Source organism: Egretta garzetta, unplaced genomic scaffold (genome assembly GCF_000687185.1).
Source record: "Egretta garzetta isolate BGI_Z169 unplaced genomic scaffold, ASM68718v1 scaffold386, whole genome shotgun sequence".
Taxonomy (NCBI): Eukaryota; Metazoa; Chordata; class Aves; order Pelecaniformes; family Ardeidae; genus Egretta; species Egretta garzetta.
Genome location: NW_009260063.1, coordinates 1,484,762 through 1,509,103, shown reverse-complemented (window position 1 = coordinate 1,509,103; position 24,342 = coordinate 1,484,762). Strand labels below are relative to the sequence as shown.

The window sequence follows — 24,342 nt, the reverse complement described above, 5'->3', positions numbered from 1 at the left end:
TGGAGCTTCTCTGCTGAGAAATAGGAGCTGTCTGGAAGGCAGGCAGGACAGAGACAGGAGTGGAAGTCATCAAGGAAAGCAGAGTGAGCTTAGGAAAACATATCGCTTTGGCCTTTTTTTTTATTTATGTCTTAATGCTGGCTGCCAGGTCCACCAGCATTAAAATCTCATTTTAAGATTGTAAAACAAACAGAAGGAAACCAAAAGAACGGCTCTTTAAAGAGCTGAGGTGGAGGTAGGAATTGAGATAAACAGAAAAATCAATGTTATCAGCAACCCAGAAACCAATTTTCAAATGCACGTGTTTAGTAGGGCAAGCAGTCTGGGCCTTGTACCAGCATAAATCTTGACCTTACCAATAGAAAAGACGGGGGGAAAAAAAGAAAAAGCAGGGAGGCAGTATCAAAGCTACTATCAACGCTAGTAACATAGGTGCGCTTTAATTAACTGTCTGAAAGTTAGTAATGCTATATGACTGCATGACTTCTAAGAATAAAAATGTAAGCAATAGTATAGTGGCTTGATTTTCTTTTTTTTTTAATCTTAACATTGAAATTAAAAAACATTTCTACACTCTTACTACTCGCTATTACTCTGGCATACCCGTGGGTTGCTGCTGTCTGTGTGGGCATTGCCGACGTTCGTCCTGTTCCTTGGGACCATTCTACTGGTTTTAAGACTTTTCAAGGTACCCTTGTTGTGAATATTCCTTTTGTCTGCTGGCGCCGTGTCAGTCAGGTCTCAAACAAGCATTTATTAAGCCGTCTCCGCATATCTGCACTGAGGGCTGCCTTTGTTTCTCTTGGCTCAGTAGGACACTTTTCTCTGCCGCTCTCAAGTGTGTTGTTGGTGGTGGAAGAGCCTCCACGTGAAAGTTCTGGGGAGGGGGGAAAGCCTGGGAGGGGGTTCCACTAAGGTGGAGAGAAGGGAAGTGAGCTAAGGGACTGTTACTGTGAGCTCGGACTTTCTCACCACCTTTGGCGTTTGTTGATGTAATGGCTGCGACCTGCAGCAGACCCTGTGTTTGAAAGCTGTGCTTGCTAGCCAGCCTACTGGCAGGTCACCTCAGCCGATCCAGCCCTGTGCACTTGCGCTTGAACCTTGCTGAGCTGCTTTTAACCGAGTTTGTCCAGCTTCCCATTTTCATGAAAGCATATGAGAAAAATCTGTGTGGTTTTTGTGGTCTACAAAATCTGTGCTTCCCGCTTTGGACAGGGCAGAGTCCTCTGCTTGCATTTAGTGATGGGTTCCCATGTGTGGTCGATAATTCCTCATCTGAGTCTCAGGTGCCATCAGATGAAGGTAGAGGTAACCCCAGAGTACTACCAGTTGTTTCAACAGTACCAGCTTATTGCCTTCTGAGCATACCTACTTGCAGCTTTTCAAAAAGCTTTGTATTCTTAAAAAGGCTCCATGTGTTTTTCCTGACAGCTCTTGGTCAGTACTGGTGAAATATCGTCAGTGATTTGTCTTTGGTTATGCCACCATGAAAGAAAAATGCTCTTTTCTTTGTTCTTGGAAATAAAGTAGTGGAAGAAGCAGCAAGTGTGTGTGATTTGTAATCTCATAACTGCTCAGGAAGCTTACCATCTTAAATATAAACGTGTGTGTGTGTATACTTAGTTTTTTCCTTCTCAGACCTGCTAAAAATATGGATTTAGGTGGATGTTTACCAGTCACACATCCGGGTGTTGAGTGACCCTACCACAGCTGGATGTTCTACGAACAACATATTCCTGACTGACAGCTTCCAGAACATGGTTGCCTTGGGTTTTATCTCCATTAAAGCAACTCTTCCTTTGTTTTTCTGTGAAGACCAAGGGTGACTCTGGTAACTTAGTCTTCATTTGAAAGTGTTGCAGCTATTGCTGATCATCCAAGCTTTGTATTCGTGAATCAGCCCCGCTAGTCAGTATTTGTTTTATGTGACCAGGGGTGTTGAATGTGAATGAATGTTGAATGTTCACGGCAATATTTGTTCTCTCTGTTACCACTTCTTACTGGGTTTTTTGGTCATGCGTGACTGGTTGTGCTAAAGTCGGAGTTTCCTTACCATAACAGACTTATGCATCTTGTCTCTAAGAAAAAAAGGAGTCTGTAGATCTGTTTTATGTCAGTTCTTTGGCCAGGGAGATGACAGGTGTTGAAAGCCAACATGAAAGAGAGTGCATTATTAGAAGGATCAAAGGAATTTTTACTTCCTGACCCGAAAGTTCCTGCCATTTTTTGAGGAATGCTGCTAGCACAGTGTGCATTGCAAAATTGTCCTGCGTTCCGTGAGCTAGAGAGCAGTCTGGTTATGGCACAGTCGGTCAGTCTGCTCGCTGTGGGGCTAAGAGTGCATGCTGGCAAAAATGTATGTTGGCAGGCATATGCTCATATGTGCATTATTTTTACCACACAACTGTGTCTCTACTGGGGGTTTCTGTCAGCAGTTGTCTTGGTAAGACATTAATACTTCCACACTTTAGACTGGCACAGCAATATTGACGGATTTCGGTAGCAAAGATCTGATCTGTAGACATTAGCCACAGAATAAGTTGGGGTTTGGGAGCTATGAGAGCAAAGCCATTTTGCTGTCTTGCCTCTTTTGAGATCAGTCAGTCAACCTGTGCTTCTTTTTTGAGTACTGCTGTTCAGGAATACATTTTGTGGCAGTTCAGCTACTGTTAGCCTGTTACTGTTTCAGCCAGATCGTATTAGTTATGCTAACTTTTTAAGAAATCCTAAGAAATTATTCTGTGGTTAGAAAATATATTAACTTTCAAACCAGACGGCTTCCTTTCTAAAGCCTGCTGTTATCTACTTAAGCCATTTATAGTTCTCCAAGGTACAAAAATTACCTGTCACAGTATCTATGTCTACCCACCTGACAATCACTAAGCATAGCGAGCTCCCAAAAGCCACTGTCTGTTCATTTTTGTGACTTTTGCCATATATGCTTAAACGCCATTCCCCCTATGTATTAAACCACTCTGTAATACCTCTGCTCTCTTGGTTGGATAACCAGTGCTTCTTGATATCATTTGAGATTGTTGTATGTCACGGACAAATGGGGAGATGTTAAGCATAAATTACTCTATTTTAGTTCTTTTCTGTACTTTTTTAATAAATCAACCAAATAAGACATTAATTATTAGTTACATAGTACTATCAACATACTAACTATACTATTTAAACTGACTATATAGAAATTAACTATACAGAGGCATTCAAATGCCACGGCTTTGTCTATGAAATGTGTGCTCGTTAAGTGGTGGAAAAGAACTCAGTTTGAATAGAAAAAAACTATGTTAAAAGTTATGCCCTTTCACAGAAAAATACCAGTAATCCAGATGAAGTGCTATCAGATTGCTTTAGGCACAAGAGTTGCTAGCCCCTAGAAAACTAGGGAGAAAGTTAAGTCTAGCATTAAAGTTGGCCAGTCTTCTGGAAAAAACATTCATATGTCTATTTCACATTTACTCTTGTCATATTTGTTAGTGAAGTATTAATTCTATCAAAATATACATCTACTACTATGAATATTGCAGCAGACTTCCAAAATCATCTATAAAAATAAATACTATCGCCAGGGGGTTTTTGCTGTAAACACTAAAATTAATGTTTATGTATGCTTTGTAGAATAACATTCATTCAAGCAAACTTCCAGAGAGAAAATTGTTTGGGGTTAAAAGAAGTGTAATTAAAGGATATTTTTCTTTTAGGATGCTTTGGGGGTTTTATCTTCTCAAAAATTTTCAAACTAGACATTCAATGTAAGTTATATTTCCTGTTCATTTACTGAATAAAAACATTGCGTAAAATTGTGTATTGCTGTCTGTATACCGATACAAATTCAATCGACTGCTTGCATGTTCTGTATTTATTGTCAACAGCTGAAAAGAAATTTGCCAGCGTACTTGGCTCCTTGGAGGGCTTCTCCATGTGTCTTCAGATCCTCCAAATCGGAACTCATGCCAAATGTAGCCAGTGATGGAGTTGTCTGTGCTCCGCTTCAGACATTCACTGAAGAGGAGAAGATGCTGAAAAATATGGGTACCTATTATCTGTGCAGTTAAAATTCAGAAATGTCTGATCAGAAGGGAATTTTTAGCTTAAAAATTTCTTTTCATTATTTAATTACAGTTGTTTAATTGTAGTTAATGTTAAAACTGCTTTCGTTCACAAGAGAAGAATGTAATGTTCTTTTTCTGTGTTACCATAGCACAGTTCCACATACTGCAGAGCAGTTTACTTTGCATAAATATTAACTGTTTAAAACTGGTGCTGTACTAGAAGTGAAGTTGCCCTGCATTGACTCGTGCCCTTTCTAAAGTGTTTATTTCAGCTACAGTTAACTGCTCTGGCTGGTTTTCAGCGAGTTCAGGTATACCCAGAATGGTGACAGACACGATGTGTCTGCCATGCAGCCAGGCCTGCACGAAGTCAGTATTTCAGAAGGAATCCTGAGAGCAAAGGTGAAAGAGTGAGAACCTGCACATCTGGGACAGACCTTCTAAAAGGCTCCAGTTAAACAGAAACAGTCGTATTTATAGGACTGTGTGCACTTAAAATAGTGTGTTTTGCTATTTATGGTCAAGCCTGAGACCATCTTCCCAAACTGCAGGTTTAATTTATAAAGAAATAAGGTACAGCTGACAAAACAAGGGGTGTATTTGAAATATTTTCTATAATTTTTTTGGTCAACTAATGTTACATAAGTGTTGCTGAGATGCTTTCAAAGTTTCTGAATTTATACAAAGTACTTGGTTTCGTTTAGAGAGCTGTTCAGAAAGAAATTATAATTGAGCCTTGTCGCATATTACCTTGTATCACTTGGGCAACTTTTTGTCCTTTTATTAATTTATCTGGCAGAGTCAGGGAATACACACATAACCTGTCAGAAGTACCATGTTACTGTTATATTGGTCTTCAAGTAGGGTGTTAGAATACTTACGCACTTTCTTTCTTCTCTTCATTACAGTGACAAAATTTGCTCAGGAACGAGTTGCACCTTTGGTACAAAAAATGGATGAGAATTCGAAAATGGAAGACTCTGTAATACAGGGATTATTTGAACAAGGGGTCTGCACACTTTTACTTAATCTTTTATTCAGAAAGTGACATTTTATCAATCTCTAGCTGTGCACTTTTTGTATTTTTAGATTAAAAGATTGCGGGATATAATTCAAATGAGCTAATGAATCATTACAAATTTTGGATTTATCAGCAGCAGGGCAACTTTCTCTTTTTTTTTTTTTTACTGCACTCTCCATCTTTTTGTAATATTCTTTCCATCTCTCCCACTCCCATGCCATATTCTTAGTCTTATCTTTGAGTTTGTATCCTCTTTTTTTTTTTTAAATTGGATAAGCATAATTGCATATAATGCTAGGACCGCCACGACTCTGATAAGTGTTGCTGGAAAAGGGTATCGGGAGTCCTCTATGTCCTTACCTGGCAACCACAAGGACTTGTGTTGCAGGTATCCTGTTGATCTTTCCTGGATTCAATTTTAGCCTTTCCTGCTATCAAACCTAAAGCTTGTCTGTGTTTAGAATGTCATTTCCTACAATGACAATTTACTAGACTTCTGCTGAGATTGCAACTGTTCTGGAAATTTAATCAAATTAGGGTGATGATTTGCCTGTGTACTGCATGTGTTAGTTATTTCTTGCTATCAACTATCAATTTCTATGAAGAACTGTTAGTTTGTTAAGGGTATTGAAGGAACACAGGTCTTTGGGAAAGGACCTGGAAATTCGTACATTCTGTGGGTTGTATTTTAACCTCTTAAGTATCAGTTTGGACTAACAAGTTGTTGACAAGAACTAACAGATTGATATATTTGCATCTTTTACATTTCAGCTGATGAGTATTGAGCTTGGGGAAGAATATGGAGGAACTGGAGCTTCATTTTTTTCAATCATATTGGTGGTAGAAGAATTGGCCAAAGTTGATCCAGCTGTAGCACTTCTATGTGAACTCCAAAATACACTAACAATTAAGTTGTTTAGCACATATGGAACAGAAGAACAAAAGAGAACTTACTTGCCCAGAGTTGCTAAAGATACAGTGAGTCAAAGTCTCCCTTTACTAAACTATAATACAATTTTTAATAGTTAAGTAATGTTAGCGGGGTGGGGTTTTTTCAGTAACTAAATGGATGACTGCAGCATTGGAAAATATGTGTGAACTTTGAAACACTGGTTAGAACTGAGATCTGTGGTGATGTAGATACAACCTGTCATCAGTAGCTGAGAGGTAAAAGTGGAAAGGCACCTGGTGGTTTCATTAAAATTTAATTTACTGTGGAAAAGAACTTTAAAGCAGTTGACTTTGAGAGACATGTAATTACATAGTGTTTCTAGTCTTAATCTCCATATCTGAAACTTAGTTACTTAGATGCAGTAGTTTACAATGTTTGCATTTAAAGGACTTGTGTTTGTTTATAAGTATTTTCATGTCAGAATTTGTTATATGTTGTGCCTTTATGTTCAGTAACAAATAAAATGCATTTTTCCCTTCATTTGACAGATAGGCAGTTTCTGTCTTTCGGAGGCTGGATCTGGCAGTGATGCTTTTTCTTTGAAGACTCGGGCTGAAAAGAAAGGAGACTACTATATTATCAATGGCTCAAAGATGTGGATTAGCTTAGCAGAACACGCAGGCGTTTTCTTTGTGATGGCAAATACAGATCCATCCTTAGTAAGTTGATAAAGAATAGTTGCTTTTCAGTGACAGCTGATTTTATGTGGAACTATGGATTTTATATTAATAGTATGATGTTAAAGGTTAATATTCTTTGAACCTTTTCCTTGCTGACTGCAAACCTTTAAAAATATTTCCCAACAAAAATTGAGAACTTGCTGAGCAATTTAATAAATTCCTCCCACCGGGGAAAATAAAAATGTCAGAATCATAATTGCTTAGATGAGGAGCACAGCATGCATTGGTATTATTCTGAGTAATAGAAGAACAGATAGTCTAAGTCTTTCCAACCTTTCTGATTTAACTGATAAGTTCCTGTTGTTAAAAGGCAAAATAGAGCTTAGGGTACATGCACTGGAAAACTAACAAGAACACAACAGCGAAGTACGTTCAGGTAAAAAAATACATAGCTGAATTTGTATGTTTCAAGTTTTGCCACCAATTTGGATATAGGTAATAGATTCAGAAAAGTCAGCTGCAGGCTTTAAAATGTGCTATACCAGTATGGTAGAGTGATAATCAAATACAGAACTAAATTGTTTAAAACTTTTATTTATTTTTTAAACTTTCAGTATCTCTTTCTTAAAATTTAACTTGAAGATACTTATTTTTAAAATCAAAATTTCAAGTTTTGACTAAATAAGAAGAGGGGTTTTTCTTTCATTGTATCAAATGGTTGAACGTTTTTTGAATTTTTATTCATTTCTTCACAAGCTTGTGGGTGATTTAAGTACTACATACAATTAAAATATATTTGATAAGCCAGTTTCTATATTTGTTAACTGCTGTGCATTGCCTTATAATCTGGAGTTGTTTCTGTAACATTTACATAGTGCAGCATTTTAAAAATACATAATACATTGTCTTCTTCAAGTTAGAAATTTGCTTTTAAATATGGGACATGAAGGACATGAAAAGTCAATGCTGCTCAAAGATTAAATAACGGTTGACGTCAGTATCAAGGAGAAAACAGACCAGTGTAGTACTGAAATGTGCACTCTGCACATAGGGAATTAGAGAAAGTGACAGCTATCAGGAGTCACCGTCCTATACTTCAAGAATCTAGTTTAAGGCTTCACAGATGTGAAGCTTGTAAGCCTGTATGTAGCAGATGCCAGAATTCAGATTGGCTATACAATCTATGTGGTGTCATGTGCGTTATTTAGTGTCCTGTCCAAATCATTGTCTGAAAATCAAATCAACTCTGAGCTTTTTGATAACAACCATCATAATGATTTCGGACTACTTTATTAATTATAAAGTGAAGAGACAGCGATACCAATGTTCTGCAAACTGGAATCACAAGGAGAATGTGTCTACTGGTTCTGGGTGTTAGATTAGGTCTGTTAGAATACTTAGACTTATACTGCACTTTGAATATTCAAGCACAGTTCCCAGTGACGCCAGTTGCATCAGTCAGCGCTCTTACTTTGGACAACCTTCAAAGCAAGAGTATTTCAGGCAGCCTTCCATGAGGAGAGCTGAAGTAATTGGGCTTAAGCAGAATCTTGGGTTTAGAGCCATTGTTCATTTGACCACTTTAGCCTATGTATTCTTGCAGTCTGCTGTTTGACTGTGGCATAACTTCCAACAGCAAGCAGTAACTTCACTGCACAGCAATAACTTGCTTTCCCAGTGATTACCAGTACAGACAGGCACTACAGTCCTGTCTGTTTCATTTACATAATGCCAGTCCCCTGACTTACCAAGAGAACTTTTAAGGTCATTCTGATTATGCTTTCCATGCAGAATATTTTAATAGGAAGGCGTCTCTGGCCTTTGTTAAACCATAATTAGCAGCCATAGAGGGAACAGATGATGGTGCCCGTGTTTTATTGAGTAATATAGTATTAAGCAGGTGTAAAATTTCAATACTAGAATGAGATATTTAGACCACCATTTGGTGATATTAGTATAAAAACCAGTTCTTGATTAATTTTTAATTCATTCTAGGGATACAGGGGAATTACATGCTTCATAGTAGATCGCAACACAGAGGGTCTACATGTAGGGAAGAAGGAGGACAAGCTTGGAATCAGAGCATCTTCTACCTGCCCAGTAACATTTGAAAATGTTAAGGTATTGTAAGTTGTTTAGGTTGAAGCATAATTTGTGTATAATTGGAGTTTGGCCACATATAAGGAAAGAATGTTAACTAAATTCCCAGTATGTTTTTTTTTCCTTAGACGTACTGATTGTTTGGCATATTTTAACTTTTTCCTCCCAATTCTTTCGCAAAATCTTGAGGGGGGTTGGTTTTCTTAAATTTTGATACAGTTTTTCTCAATCATGAGTTTATAATCACATGTATCAGGAAATGTTCTAATCAGATATTCTAGGAGTCAAATGTCTGGTTTATGTTTTATACCTTCACTTCTGAGGAACATTAAATAAAACATGTACACTGATTTACCTGTGAACCGTACTAGCAGTTGCAAAGCAGAGCAGAAGAGGAATAATTGAGTGGTTTTATTCTTTAGGTTCCCGAGACCAATATCCTGGGACAGGTTGGACAAGGCTATAAGTATGCAATTGGAATGCTAAATACCGGCAGAATAGGTATTGCTGCACAGGTGGGTAATTTTGTTTAATATGGAATATAAACAGTATGTAACTTTGAATTTGGATTGACATTTACAAAGTATTTAAAACTACTAAGAATAAACTATTTAGAAAATACTTCATTAAAAACTAAAGGGCCACTAGATGTCACTATTCCTGTATCTAAGTTACAGTAAAATACTGAAACAACTGTAAATGATAAAATTTTCCTTTGGTGACACAAGCAATAGATTTAGAAAGCATTACATGGCAATTAGTTTGTCGTTGGTGGTTAACTTATTGCTACTGAAATATATCAACATTTTTATCTTCCATTATGCAAATTTATTTTACAAAGAAAACTAGCTTTGGAAAATACAATCCACTGAAATGTAAAATATTAATGCTTCCAACTGTGATTGTATGGGATTGCCAAATGTGACTTTAGGCTAACTGATGTTTTCTCAACAACTTCTTTTTAAAAGTCAGCTTATTTTTAAAATAAGTAAGATGGGTTTTTTATAGCAGAAGTGTCCTAATTCACTGTTGTGTTTGAAAATTGCATCTTATGACATCTCAGGGGAGAATATTTGTTGACCTTGGAGTTATTTCAAAATGTTGTATACTGTTGTAAATTCGATTTGGATCTCAGATTGCTGCTGATTTCAGTGGAAATCAGGTTCAGCCCTATAATAAAATTACTTACAGCAAGTTTTTATATCTTTAATTTACTTTTGAAAGTAATCTTTTCTTTGTTTCTACTTTGTTGTGGATGTAGTTGTGCTGTATAGGGTGTAATATGTCTGTACTACCAGTCTCCCTTATCTTTTGCCCTAGTTTGCAAACAGACCAGAAGGAATAGACCTCATGAAATTTAGACTTTCCACTTGGCAGTATACTATGCTGCTAAATGGGTTGGCTTTTCCATCATTTCTAAAGATTATCTGTGATTAAACTTTGTCTGATATGGCATTTAAAAACTAGGGCTGTGGGCCCACTGTTCCCAGAAATATAAATAATAGAGAGGCTCTAGCAGTAAAATACATGGTCTGGATTTTACTCTTAATTACTCCAAGTTATACTTACAACCTAATTAAAAGTTAAGGTCAGGTAGTTGTTATAACTGAGTTACTACTTTCTTGGCACCTTCAAATGAAGAGAAATGTACTTGAATGTACAAGAACAGCAGTTCTAAAGCCCTGTAGTATTGAATTTAGTTTTGCAGTAGTAATAGTTTTAAAAGATAATAGACATCTTATAAAATGTAATTGTGGCTGTGAAAACAGCTTCAGATAGTTTTAGTGCAAGGTAGCTGCATACATTGTTACAGGTGCTGAAGTTGATATGCGTGGTTCATCTATGTGAGTTTATATAAGAAAGCAACAAATCCGATTAGCAGACTGTATTACTTACATTCTTTTCCCAAATACTCATTTTCCTGTGTATTTTGGTTTTTTTTTCTAGAATCTTGAATGATTAAGGAGTAGATGCCTGAATCCAGCCAGAGTCATGTTTTTATCTTCTTGGGGCCCTTGGCTTTCAGCTTAAGATGTGTGTCTATCCAAAAATACCCATACGCTATAGTACATCATTAAAAGTAGCTTGACATAAGCTGCTTGATGTGACAGCTTGACTGCAATGTAATATCCCATCTTGAATTAGAAAAGTTTTGAGATTCCAATTTTACCACATACTGTTACCTCACTTTCTGGTAGTTTCTCATGCCATTCATTGCCCTTTTTGATGCTTCCCCTAATCTAATTTCCTATCTTTCTTTTTCCTAGGGAAGAAACTAGGTAGAAAAAATGTGTTCAGATGGATGGTAGTTATATAATGAAACCAACTGATCTTACTTACTAATAGCTATATATTCCAAGATACATGAAAGGCAGGGTCCTTTCTTTACTATCTTGTTCGGAATGGAATACACTTCTCAAAATTTGGTAGTTAAAAAACCCGTAAAACTAGTTTACTTTCCAGATCTCATAATGTTTCTTTAGGCTAACAAATCAGACACTAGGGTAGATGCGAGTTACTTCTTTATAAATGTTCATGTGTAGTTTTCCCAGGTGTTATCCTCCAAGATAACAATTGTGTTTTGCTGTCTTTGCTGCTGAGTGAAGAGAGTGTGTGAAAAGACAATGGGTCTTCTAAAATTGTTCTGTTGAGTTGGGTTTTTTCTAGAAAATGCTGGAGCAAATGTTATCTCTCCTTCCACTATAGTAACTTCTGAAATAAATTGCTAATTCTGACAGTCTAGTGTCTTCTGTAAAATGAGAAAGTATTTTTATTATGAAAATAGCTTTGAATAATCATTCAAATTACTTTTCCTTCAATAGTGTAACCTATAGATCTTTAGTTTACAGTAATTTTCCTATATAATTAAGAATTTTGCCAAAACCACTTAATATTTGTGCAACCGCATTTGACCCATAACTTTTGTTCAAAAATTAGTGATAGTGTGTGCACAAATATTTTGCCTTTAGCAGCAAACTTTCGTTCAGGGATCAAATAATATGGAATAGGCTTATTCCTCAAATGTTGGGGTTTTTTTTTATCCTAACTCACCTCAACATGTCCTCAATGTATCTTATTTCTTACAGATGCTAGGACTGGCACAGGGGTGTTTTGACCACACAATTCCCTATACAAAGGAGAGAGTCCAGTTTGGGAAAAGCATTTTCGATTTCCAGGTACTTGTTAATGAACACATGGGAAGTTTCCTCCAGGAGAGTAGTAATTACCACAGTAGAAGAAGTCAGTAAAATGAGTCATCTGATTTGCATAACTGTGCTCATCCTTGTGTCATGTCTCTATTTCTCAATGTTTGAGAAGAATTTTTCAAAAGAATTTCAGATGAGCAGTCATGTGCTATGTAAAATATATAAATTCGGTGTTATGTGCCTTTGCAAGTACTGTATACATCATTTAAAACTTCAAAACATTATTAACATAACTCCTTTTCCTTGATAGTATATTCACTGCCTCTGAAAATAATGCACATGGAACTCCTTTCTCTTCTGATTTTAATATCACAGTATGTTGAACATGTTCCAGTTTTTATAGCCTTTCATGAGGTGTAGGGGAAGGCCTTTTTCTGGAGACACTAGAAATTATAAAAAGATGAGGAAAACTGATTGAATTATTAGATTTCCTGTGTTATACAAAGACATTTAGTTTTCATGATAATATCTGTATCTTAAAACGAAAAAGACTCTTTGTTGCAAAAATGATGTATAGTTTAATAAGGAAGATACATAATTGTAATTACTATAGTAATTTTCTTGTTAAAAGAAACCTACATCTCGGATGAAGAGAAGGAGCATTAGTACTACTCATAATTTATACAAATTTTAGGAAGCACCCACAGATATCTAGGAAATTATTGGAACTGCATCTTTTGAATAGGAAATGGAATCTATAATCGCCAAATCATTTTGTTATTTTGACCTGCATATATATTTTTGCAAATTTTAGGGAGCAGTGTTAATGTTCTAATAAGATGAAAGATTTCATTGTGTTTTAGGAGCAAGTTAGACAACTAAATGTTTAGTTTCCATCATCATAATGTTTGAGTCTCCTTAAATAAACCTATTCTGTAATACCTGCGATTTTGAGGTGGGCTCCATCACCTTTTTCCTTCCCTTTGAATCCATTCATCAGTCACATTCTCTAGACTTTTATGCTGCTCCTAACTCTTGTCTCATGGTTATGGGACATGGGAAGAAGTGGTTGTCACCTTGCTATTTCTCCACTTTATTTAAGAGGAGCTTTTTTCAAGTTTTTCTCGGTTAAGGTCACAGCTTTGACCTACCCTAGCACGGGTCTCTGTGGTGCTGAGGAGAACATTAAGATTTGGCTGAAATACTCCTTGATAGTCATGGATGCAAATAGGTTCATGTTGAACCCTCCTGTCCAGCCAGTCAGGCAAGAAGTTCCCCAGGACTCCTGAATCCAAGAAGAAGGAAGGAGAAAATGGGAGTGCAGTTCCTCCAAGGACTTTGGTGGCCCAGAGGTTTTCCAGCATGGATGTCATAGACGCAGAGATGTGCAGACTTCCTAGTCCATCTAGATTTTGTATTTTTATTTTAGAGCATAGGTATGTTCCTTGGTGAAAAGAATGGTTCTTGCTAGAAATTCCAGTTGAGTTCTAGACACTGGTTCTGTCTGACTTGTGGCGTGCTTGTTACAGGGGATGCAACATCAGATAGCTCAGGTGGCCACACAGCTGGAGGCAGCGAGGTTGCTGACCTACAACGCAGCCCGCCTTGCCGAAACAGGAAGGCCATTCATAAAGGAGGCCAGCATGGCCAAATACTATGCTGCTGAGGTAACTTTCAGTTTCTTTATTCAGTGGATTTATTTCACTGTTGTTGAAACGGTTCTTCCGTTACTGAATGTATGACTTTTAATTCATGTTTTGCTGTGAGGTCTGTGGATGTACTTTTACCTTGTTTCTCATTCTTAGTCCGTGTATAGAATGTAAAGTAGGCCACCAAAGAATGAACTGCTCATGCCCCTAAATAAAATTTTGAAAAACAAGCAGCAACATCAAAAGAGGAGGTGAATTTGTATTTTCACTCACGTAGAGAGATTTCATTCTCTCAGAATTCTCTTTTTCTGGCAAGAGAATATGGCGTGGTGAGACTTCATTTGTGACCATTTCAACTCTGCTGGTCACAACTGTGAGTCCTAATGGGATTCAGAACTGGCTTGCTTCTGCCTCTCTGTAATTGCCGTCTTGCATACCACTGCTAGTCTTTTTCATAGTGCAGCATATGAACTATTGCAGTAATGGTTAGTGAATTCTTGATGTCCTCTGATTTAGAAAAATGCCATTTTTATCCTAAAATAACTTGCATAAGGCGAATACAAAAATATCAGTCCTTCCTCTTCCTGCTTGTTCTAGTAACTGCTTTAATTACTGTTTTGTTCTTGCTTTAAATAGCTACAAAGAATAACACTTACTGTGACCTGCATGAAGTTGAAATCTGAAATTGTAACTCTGAAACTATTTTCATAGGTTGCAACACTGACAACTAGTAAATGCATTGAATGGATGGGTGGTGTTGGATTCACAAAAAATTATCCAATAGAAAAGTACTATCGTGACTGCAAGATAGGTGAGTGACAGTTTCTTAACAAATATTTCTTGTAGCATTAGTAGTATTAAAGTTTGAGGATGAATGACTGGCTATTTTTTTAAGATATTTTTTCCCTGAGACTGTAATCAGCAGTGATTCAAAGGCTCAGATATGGGAAGGGAAGGTAAAACTTTAGGTGTAAATATCCATGTATGTAAGGCTTGTTAAAATGTTTAACTAGTTACCAATAAATACAAACACACACATTGTGTCCCTTTCTATTAAGAAAATTCTAGTTCAAAAAAATCAAAAATACTTTCCTTGGCTTTAAGATCTGAATCTATGTAGAGTTTTATTTTCAAGACTTCCTTGTTTACCATTATAATCCTTGGACCTAACAGTTGTGACATTTCTAACAACATTGCCCTTTGACTTTTATTGCTGATAGCATTTGTAAATATTTAAATTTTGTTGGTTATTTATGAATTGCTTTTCAGGAAAATGTCTTGTCATTATGTTGTACCAGCAGAAAAGTATTTTAATTGTTGCAGATAATAAAATATGAACATTTATGTAAATGATAATTATGTTTCTAGAACTTGCTCAGTAAAACTTCACTTTGTAATTCTTAATGTTCTAACTGGACTGTTAGAACAAGGTTTTGATAGCTCTTCATACACTTACTGTGGGTTTATAGTCTTCTAATTTATTTTCTTCTGATTTCAGGTACAATATATGAAGGAACTTCAAATATCCAGTTGAGCACCATTGCAAAAAACTTAGCACAGGAATACTGAAACCATAAGGACTTCCTGACTGTTAACAGAATTATTTCACTATACATCCATTGTGAAATACACATTTATTTGTAATTATAAAAGTCATAAACAAGAATACGTCATCGCAGACAAAATCATAACCATGAATCCCCATTTCAGGACAGTGAGTGTGTCATTCATGTGAAATCATGAATTCCACATTCAAATCCAAATCATGGGTTAAAAGTATTTCTTTCTGCCTGAGACAATTCTAAGCTAGCACATTGGCTGAAGTTATTTTGTCGCTTTAAGTTATACAAACAGTCTATCTCCACTTGGAGATTTCAAAGCAAAAAGAAAAGTAGCCAAAACTTTGGCTCGCCTGGTGTGAAAGGTTCTGTTAAGCCACCTGGCAGAAAGGAGACTACACGTGCAGCAGAACTGTTGGCGTGGCATGAAGCTGCTGTTTGTTCATGATGCCCTTTATTAGCATGGGGTGCAGGAGAGGTATGTGGAAAGAGATAGAAGTGATGGTTTCGTCTCTCCCGGGTGGATGTCTGTGGTGCTGCTGTAATTGGAGTAATTTTTATAGCAGCCCTTAGTGTGTTCTTAAGTATATCTTGGTAATTAAGCCCTTCCAGCCCCAATTTGTAGTACTGAAAGGTGGATAATATCTACCTCCCTTTCCAGCCTTCTCAGCTGTTAAGGGTTTTAATCTAAGAGGCTATTTATAGTTCTCCTTTCATAAAAGGTTGAGTTGAAATCTTTGTGAAATGGGGTTAAAAAAGCACTAGTAGTTCAGCAAAAAGACAGAGATAGAAGCTAGGTAGTAGGAATGCTGTGATACTACCTCACAGCAGCCTTTCCATGTTTAGTGCATTTTACAAACTTTAATCCTTAGAACCTTCCTGGGAGTTAGGGAGGGACTGTTAATTTGCAGCCTGGAAAACTTGCTCATTGAAGTTAGTGGTTCTTGGTGAAGTTTTTCTCCTTTAGGGAGGATGGGGGGGTGAGAAGTATTTGCTTTTTTTATCCCTGTTTACTTTAAAATTAGACATTTTATTTATGGCAAAAACCTCTTCAGTGCTGGAGAACTAATTAACTAAGAATCAAGAGACAGAAAGCTTAGTATATTAAAAATCATCATAATTGCTGTAATTGGCAATTTGTTTCAAGTGTTTTGGGGAGGGAAGGATTGGTTTTATGGTTTTGGCTGACTTAGAAGAATCTCATTCTTAAAGCTTGCCTAGTCTGATGATTCACTTTGAGCGGAGCTTAGAATGTTACAGGCCCAAAGGATTTTCTAGCAAAACTAGGGTAAATGACACTTAACAAGTATGATTTTGTAAAACAAGCAGACTGCAGTGCCTTATACAAAGAAACAAGCAAGGAGGAAAAGCACTATTAAAAAGTTTTCTGACTTTCTGTCAGCTTCAAAGGGAAATAACTACTTTAGTGAATTACTCCCCCTACATACATGCTTTGCCTGTCGATAGGCGAAGAATTAATGTGGTAATTATCCTTATGCCAATAAAGAAAGCCATATCAGTTTGATCAACAGCTTTGAGATTTTCAAAAATACAAGAGTTGGAGGGTAGACTAGATGATTTCTGAAGTTTTCTTCCAGGATTATTATTGTTATTATAATTATCATCATCATTATCATTATTATCTTTATCAGTGCATTTCAGGTTGTTTGCAGGCTTTCTTTCAGCTGAATTGAAATGGCTGGGGAGATTGTTAGAGTAGAATTAAGACTACAGACACCACCAGTTAACTACAGTTACTCTGCTCAGCGTAGTCTATCTGTGAGTCTAAAATGATCATAACCATACTACAAAATGCTTGAGTTAGCGTTGATTAATGTGATGAGTTGTGCTAATGTGACTGCAGAATGTGCTGTAGTTTAGCTTGCCTTGCTAACATGAGTGTCAGCAGAGATCAGGTTTTGATTCCTACTGTCTAATAGGTCTCCTAGTTTGATCCTACCTTAGCTTGGCTTCTGCAGTTTTGCATGAGGCTAGGAAGCGAGCGGCTATACTTAACTGACTTAATACAGTGCTTTGTTATTATAATTATCATCATCATTATCATTATTATCTTTATCAGTGCATTTCAGGTTGTTTGCAGGCTTTCTTTCAGCTGAATTGAAATGGCTGGGGAGATTGTTAGAGTAGAATTAAGACTACAGACACCACCAGTTAACTACAGTTACTCTGCTCAGCGTAGTCTATCTGTGAGTCTAAAATGATCATAACCATACTACAAAATGCTTGAGTTAGCGTTGATTAATGTGATGAGTTGTGCTAATGTGACTGCAGAATGTGCTGTAGTTTAGCCTGCCTTGCTAACATGAGTGTCAGCAGAGATCAGGTTTTGATTCCTACTGTCTAATAGGTCTCCTAGTTTGATCCTACCTTAGCTTGGCTTCTGCAGTTTTGCATGAGGCTAGGAAGCGAGCGGCTATACTTAACTGACTTAATACAGTGCTAAAAGCAAACCCTTTATGGAGGAGAGCGCAGAGCTCTTTGAAGGACTGTTAAAGGCTGGATATCCAGGATTATGTAAAAGGACTGTCTCTTTGTGTAGAACTGTGTCAGGTGTCTATTTGAAAAAATAACCAGGAAAAAATCAAAATAATGTGATTTCCTACAGCCTGAGCTCAGATGCCATAGTCCAGGAAACAGCCTGAACAGCCTCATCAGCTACTCAACAGTTCTCAGAAAAGCAAGGTCAAGCCTTTAACTAATGTTCCAGCTGTAAATATTTCACGTGTCTCAGTTCTGTATGCTGTATTCTGTACAGAATAACTTTTGAAAGAAATGCATTGTATTTGATTTTTGTCTACAAAATTCTGTGGAGGAATATGCGCACAAATCAATTATAACTGCTGAGTTTCTTTCATCGTTGTTTTCAAAAGGGCACGTAGCGTTAGCTATTCTGGTCGCCGACTCCAGGAAGAGTTAACTCGTCTGATTCCGTTGCTGCAGACAACGGTTTAGTAAAAAAATGTGCTGTGTGGTTCTTCAGGAGCTGTTAAGAGCTGCTTGCGCTCCCCACCCCCTGCTCAGTTTGGGACAGGCATTTTATGGATCGTCATAAATTGCATTTCTGCATTTGGCACTGTGAGCCAGGACTGCCGATGGTGGCTGGCTGCATCAGTAGGTGTGGGGCTGCAGAGCTGGCGTTGTGAATGCTGTGAGGCTTTCTGTGCTAATGACAGGACTCAAAGCTGCTTTATACACCATATGTATTTGTATTAGTGAGTTTTCCCTTTATATGCCCTTAGTCAGCCCAGTCAATCTAGCCTATTGCCCTGGAACAGCATTTTCAGTTCCAAATGTTGCATCTGGGCTTCCACAGTTAGAAGAAAAGACCTGTATTGAGAACGTGTTAAAAGTGCCTGAATTTTGTATTTGACTTGATACAGGGCTAATCCTGTGATGGTTCTTTAATAATCTGTCATTTTAAATTGTGTCCCCAATCTTGCAATTTTTGTGCTCGGAGAGAATGAATTTATCTTCTGTCAGGTTTCTTTAGTAGTATTGTGGTTTGTAGTAAAGGTCTGAGGCAGGTTTCCGCACAAAGGTTTAATTGCTACATGGGAAATACTCAAATACAACATTTTATATAATGTTTTCTGTGTTGTTGTTTTTTCTTTTTTATTTTCTTCTCCCCATATAAAGATTGTGTTAGAAAAGGTGTATGTGAAATATAAAGTAATTGTTCACTGGGAGCCTTTCACTATGTAAAGAACTTTCTAATTAACATGTTATTGCATTTCCGTTTGGAAATCTTTTGGTGAGAGACACATTTCAAGTTCTTCCTACTAAGCTAAGCTCGATTTGAAACACAGGCTGGTTCGAAAGCAGCTGTCTGACTTCCCCGAGCTTGCTTATGGAATACGTGAAAGCTGAACCAATGTTTTTCCTCCAACCCCAGAATGTATTCAGTGTACCACTGCAATAGATCATCTCCTAAGAGAATTAGGGGGAAGTGGTTAACAGGCACCACAAATAGTTCATAAATATTTACCTGTTATGTCATCGCTGTGCAAACTGTTGGCGGAGACACAAATCAAGTGAGAGCTGGCGGGCAGATGAACCTGTACTGTATGAGTCCCAAGGAATTGTCATGTGATTTGTCATTTTATGTTGTAGTGAAATACAGTCGTTGCAGAGTGTTTTGCAAAGAGTTGTCTTCTCTGAAGTCCAACTCCTTGGTCTAGGTCTGGGTGAGGAGGCGTGGTTAGTAGTCCTACTCTTCTGGATTTGGCTGCCTAGAGCTATATAGCATGGTCCACTGTACACGCGGGTGAGAGGAAGCAAGGGGTCTTTCTGAGCCCACACCAGAGACAGTCAAACATGAATGCACAGTGAATCCGGAGTTCCAGGCTAACAAGTTGGAATGACAATAATTATTCCAGTTAAACATGCCAGTTGTAAGATCAGTTGCTATAATTAACAAAGTCCAACTTGGCAGCATTGAGGGAATTTCTCATTATCTGGTACTAGAGACATTATTAAGCTGCTTTGAAATCTTGGCGTTTATTATCCTCTAAAAATATTCTGCTCATGTGCGATAACTGTCTAATACACTGGGTGACTAGAACTAACCACTGTTTCCTAATAGCTTGTTTCACAGACCAGAGCATTCAAATGTTGATTGGTATTGGTATATTAATGTTCAAAAGAACATGCAATGTACAACGTAACATTTTTCCTGATAAAATACTTTAAAAAATAAGTCAAACAGATGTACAGTCTCAGCAGGCAGTGATAGCATTTTTATATGTTCTTCTGTCTTTCAAGATCATTTGTATTTACATCTTTCTGAAACTGTTTTTCCTGTGTGTATCTTATTAGCTGTAGAGCTCCTAATACGGAAGACTGACCCATAAAGAAATCTCAAGGTGACTTCACTGAAGATCCTAAAGCAAAAGCACTCCCACCTGACAGAAAGCTGTGTCTCAATAGCCAAGTAACCAGCACTTTCAGAACTGGGTTTATTTAATACACAAAACGAGGACTTCTGAACGTGCAGAAACGTACGTTCATCAAACATCTTGCAGGCACCTCTGAAGAAAGGAAAGATATTACAAGTTGTAACCACACTCTTGCAAAAGAAAAAAAAAACCTGAATAGCAACAGGAAAACTTAAAATACAGCAGTAAATCCCCAACTTCCACACAGCAGGCTTGTGTTATGTGAGGGTCACCTAACCAGGAAATCCGCATATATGGAGGGAATAGTAAATTCTGCTCTCCAACCAGCCAGACCATTTGAAGTGTTACACAAACCATTGTCACAATTTCTGACAATTCTAAAAACATCTGTTGTAGATCATCAGATGAGGCAGGGCTGGACTGCTTTGGGTATGTTTAACAGAGGAGAGAAGTCAACTTGCTGACCTTAAGAGGACTTAAAATGAGTTTTGCTTCACCTAACAGCTGGAGAGTCATGGTGGGAAGGTGCCCATTGGTGGGAAGAGTGGAAATGGAGCGGTACGGCGTGTTTGGTTGAGGGCCAAATGCAGGCTGGCAGGCCAAGAAATGCCTTAATGCTTGCCAGCTGTGAGACAACTTTCTTTCCTAGGATAGAAAGAACGAAGGGAAGAGTGGAGCTGCAATATGATGGGTTCATGTTGAGTTTGTATCCCCTGCCTCTCTGTGTCCCCTAAGTTTGATTGTTTCAGGTTTGAAAAGTTTCCATTTGGGAGCCTGCAGAAGGACTCTGGCTGGGTCTCCACTTCGCAGGAAACGGAAAGCCCTGATACACAGATCCAGAGCTGATGTCCTGCTGCCTGAGGGGTTGTTCCCTCCCTCCTCTTACCAACATTCAGCTGAGACTTCTAAATGATGACCCACCCATCAGATGAACAGAATAATTTTCTGGTCATCCTTTTCATCTGGTTAAGTTTGCTGCAAGTTTCTTGGATGTTTTGGGCCCAAATTATTTTCTAAGACATGCTGCAAGATATTTCTATTCACTAATTTGCATCTTAAGGATGCAAATTAAATGCAAATTTTTCAATATAAGCAGAGCAATCATCCAGTTTTAATTTGGTACTGTGTCGATGAGTTTTTCTGCCTTTGTTTAGATGGTACCTAAAGACATGATAATTACATTTTAGAAAGACACGAGCTTCTCTGGATATTTTTTTATCTGTAGGGATACAAAAAGCAGAGAATGTGAAAGGTTAAGAGTCCCAGAAGCTGCAAACGTTATTTATGCTAAAAAGTATTAGCTGATACAACTTTGTTTATGGAATTACTGTATCATGCACCCAACAGTGGATAAAGGATGAGCTGAAGCGAAAAAGCCAATTTGAAATGTTACTAAGTTATAGGCACAACGTTTTACTTTTTTTTTTTTTTTTTTTTTTTTTTCCATTTCATCTCGTAGAGAACAGCTTTGTGTTAACTCTGCTAAACCGACCTAAAAATAATCCAGGAATAATTCAGAAATTAAGGTTCTGGAAATTCAGTTAGGTACTGAAAAGCTCCATAGAACTTGTTTTGTTAATAGAGCTGTTGAAGATACAGTTGGTATGGAGCAAATGTGTTTTAGTGCAAAAGCTGATGCTGTTTGTTTTAGGTAAGAAAATGTTCAACATTCTGTTGCTGAGAGGGAGGATGTTTACACACCAAATGCAGCATTTGCTCCAATTGTTCCCCTAAGAATTGAGGCAAAGCACTTTTTTCAGCTCAGGTACTTTCTGAACTTTGAAAATGCTTTATGACTCCCTAATATGTACTAGAAGATGGTTGTATGATATGAAGGCTGTATTTACTTCATAGTCTTGTTTTCCCCGTGTTCAGAGAAAAATTCCTTATGTTCCACTGTATGATTTTTATCAAACACAAACTGTTACGCTGCCACCTTAAATTCCAGACTACTTTGGTCTTCTCAGTGTCTGTCCAACCAAGCTTTAAAAAGCAAGTAATTTGCAGTTTAATTGCAGCAATGTCTACATGTGATTGACATGGCAGGTTGTCTTGATTGTTGCTTGCATAATAACAGCTAGATTCAGCAGGCTACTTGTCACAAAATATATCTGACTGTCGTGCAGGAGTCACAGTTTCCAAGCTCCAAAGCAAGGTGCAGCAGCAGGTCTTCCATTTTGTACTAGAAGTATTTTAGCTCTACTGTGCTTTGACTTCAGTGATTCAATTTGCAGAGATAAACAGTTCTCTGGAGTTAATATAGCTTGTCGTTACTTAATAATTATTTAAAATGTGCCTTGTTGCCCTTGTGTAAGAATCTGGGCCACGAGAGTTGTGGTTGTCCTCTTAATTCTTCAGGGCGCTGACACAGCACTGGGTGAAAGCACCCGATGACCTGGTGTCTCAGACTGCAGTATAATAGCCAACCATACTGCTGCCTCTACTTGGAAGTGTCCAAAAATCTTTTTTTTTTTTTTTTTTGAACTGTAAAAAGCTGCCTGGCACTGAATTACATCTATTTCTTGACTGAAACATATCTGCTCTATGCTAACCTCATTACCCAGGAATGATTTCTAGAAGAGGAAGTGAAGAATAATTAAATCATTCCTAACTGAAGGAAATGCTTCGCAGAACTATGCAAATTCCAATTTGGCCAAGATGCTGTGGTTTCATGTTCTATTTCTGGGAAGGGCAGAGGGAGAAACCGTTATTTTTGGAGATATGGATAGCCAGGTTCTGGCTTCATTTTTCTCTCTTGCCTCGAGATGAGAGCGTGCTGGGGCATCCCTGTTCAGGAGGAAGCATGGTCCCTGCTGTCGCCTGCTTCTCGCTGCCTGTCCTGCTGTAAGTGCTTGTAAATTAAACTTGCCCAACTTGCTGCAAGCGTCATCTGCTTTGGCTGACGCTTGCCAAGACCCCTGAAGGGGGATATTTTGCCTGCCTGCAAAATCAGGGCTCAGCCTCATCTGAAGAAGAGACTTTGCTGCAGTGGCGTGCTGCCCTGGCTGTCCACACAGGGCAAAGGTGCGAGGGGATGGACCTGCTTCCCCCTGCTTCTCAGCCTGTGATACAGTGCCAGGGGAAAAAAAAAAAAAAAAGCAGGATTACATTTTGGAGTTAAAAAACAAGATGCCTGTGTTTGAGCTTAGCAGGAGTGCCTGGGGGAGCCCGCAGGCTGGGCACAGCCCTCCCGGGGCTCACATCTTTAGATTTTTACGTTTTTCTGTGTGCAAATCTGCCCTCAGCGGAGAAAAAAAAAAAAGAGGTGGGGGGGGGGGGGGGAGCAGTACAGGGAAAGCTAGCTATTTTTATGTGGGAATGTTTGCAAATACATTAGTGATGTGTAATTGAATTATTAACTGGAAAAAATATAATTACGAATGCTGGAAGAATGGCTTTTCAGTGCTCCACAACTTTTGTCTTTCAAGGAATCAAATTGCTAAAATGAGCTGTGCACTCAAGAAATCCGCTCAGAATTAACAACGTATGTCCTGCTTTTCCAGCTTTTCCTTTAAAAGTTACATATTATAATAATGAAGTGTAAATAGCGAACTTCAGTGATTTGCAAAAGGTACCAGCCTTGCGTCTTTTCTAAACTGGTTGATTTATGTGCTGTTTGCTGTTTTTGAGAACACAAAACAATTAATTTATGTGTGAAAAGAACAGTGAATTAATCCTAGAGAGCCCTGGAGCCTTTAAAGACCTGAATCATATGTTGAGCTCGTTTAAAACTTGCATAAGAAATTAATGTAGAATAAAGCCCTTTAATTTGAAAAGTGCATCTATAGTAGGTGTCCCTAGGATATCTTCTGGATCATTATTCAGAAAGGTTAAGGAGGACTTTATTTTTTTCTTTCTTTCTTTTTTTATATTCAGTATGTATTTTCCAGTTTGCAGCTCAACATGGTGCATTTCAACTTCTAAAGAGACAGAGATTTTAAAAAGAAACGGGGAGCTTTTTATTCACCTTCCACTTAATTTCCTTGCTGCCTTGCCAGTCCCAGCTTAATGAATGTAATTGCTACCTTTGATGAAAATACTATTATCAAGATCACACATTACATTGGAAAACAGTTTTTCTTTAAACACAGCTACTGCAGTCTCTAATTATGCATGTAACAAGTGGCTCCCGAACAAAAGAGCATGTTGTCTACAATTGCTAGGAATTGGAGCAAGGCAAATTTGAACAAAGAACAGATTAGATTTCCTCCATGCTCCACAAAGCCCATTCCCCTGATTAATTTCCTGCAAAAACTAAAACAATTCTCTCGTAAAAGAAACTAACCCTCATCCCCAGAATGATCCATATGCCATTTGTGTC

The 24,342-nt window shown here is 37.7% G+C and overlaps 1 protein-coding gene across 3 annotated transcripts; it reads left to right on the top strand.

The window, feature by feature from the left end:
* Positions 1–1,639: 1,639 nt before the first annotated feature.
* ACADSB (acyl-CoA dehydrogenase short/branched chain) lies at positions 1,640–23,223 on the top strand. Of its 3 annotated transcripts, XR_004842316.1 has the most exons (12): positions 1,655–1,831; positions 3,879–4,038; positions 4,967–5,067; positions 5,851–6,057; positions 6,520–6,690; positions 8,647–8,772; positions 9,174–9,266; positions 11,838–11,927; positions 13,427–13,564; positions 14,258–14,357; positions 15,045–15,583; positions 19,942–23,223. XR_004842316.1 is itself a non-coding variant. In XM_035896571.1 (11 exons), the coding sequence occupies exons 2-11, from the start codon at positions 3,957–3,959 to the stop codon at positions 15,113–15,115; spliced, it is 1,179 nt and encodes a 392-aa protein (XP_035752464.1). In that variant the 5' UTR covers positions 1,655–1,831; positions 3,879–3,956; the 3' UTR covers positions 15,116–16,980. The 3 variants fall into 3 exon arrangements, 2 of the variants coding, with proteins under 2 accessions (XP_035752465.1, XP_035752464.1); XM_035896571.1 differs by lacking the exon at positions 19,942–23,223 and having other exon boundaries at positions 15,045–16,980; XM_035896572.1 differs by lacking the exons at positions 14,258–14,357; positions 15,045–15,583; positions 19,942–23,223 and adding an exon at positions 13,158–13,333 and having other exon boundaries at positions 1,640–1,831; positions 13,427–13,543.
* Positions 23,224–24,342: the final 1,119 nt, after the last annotated feature.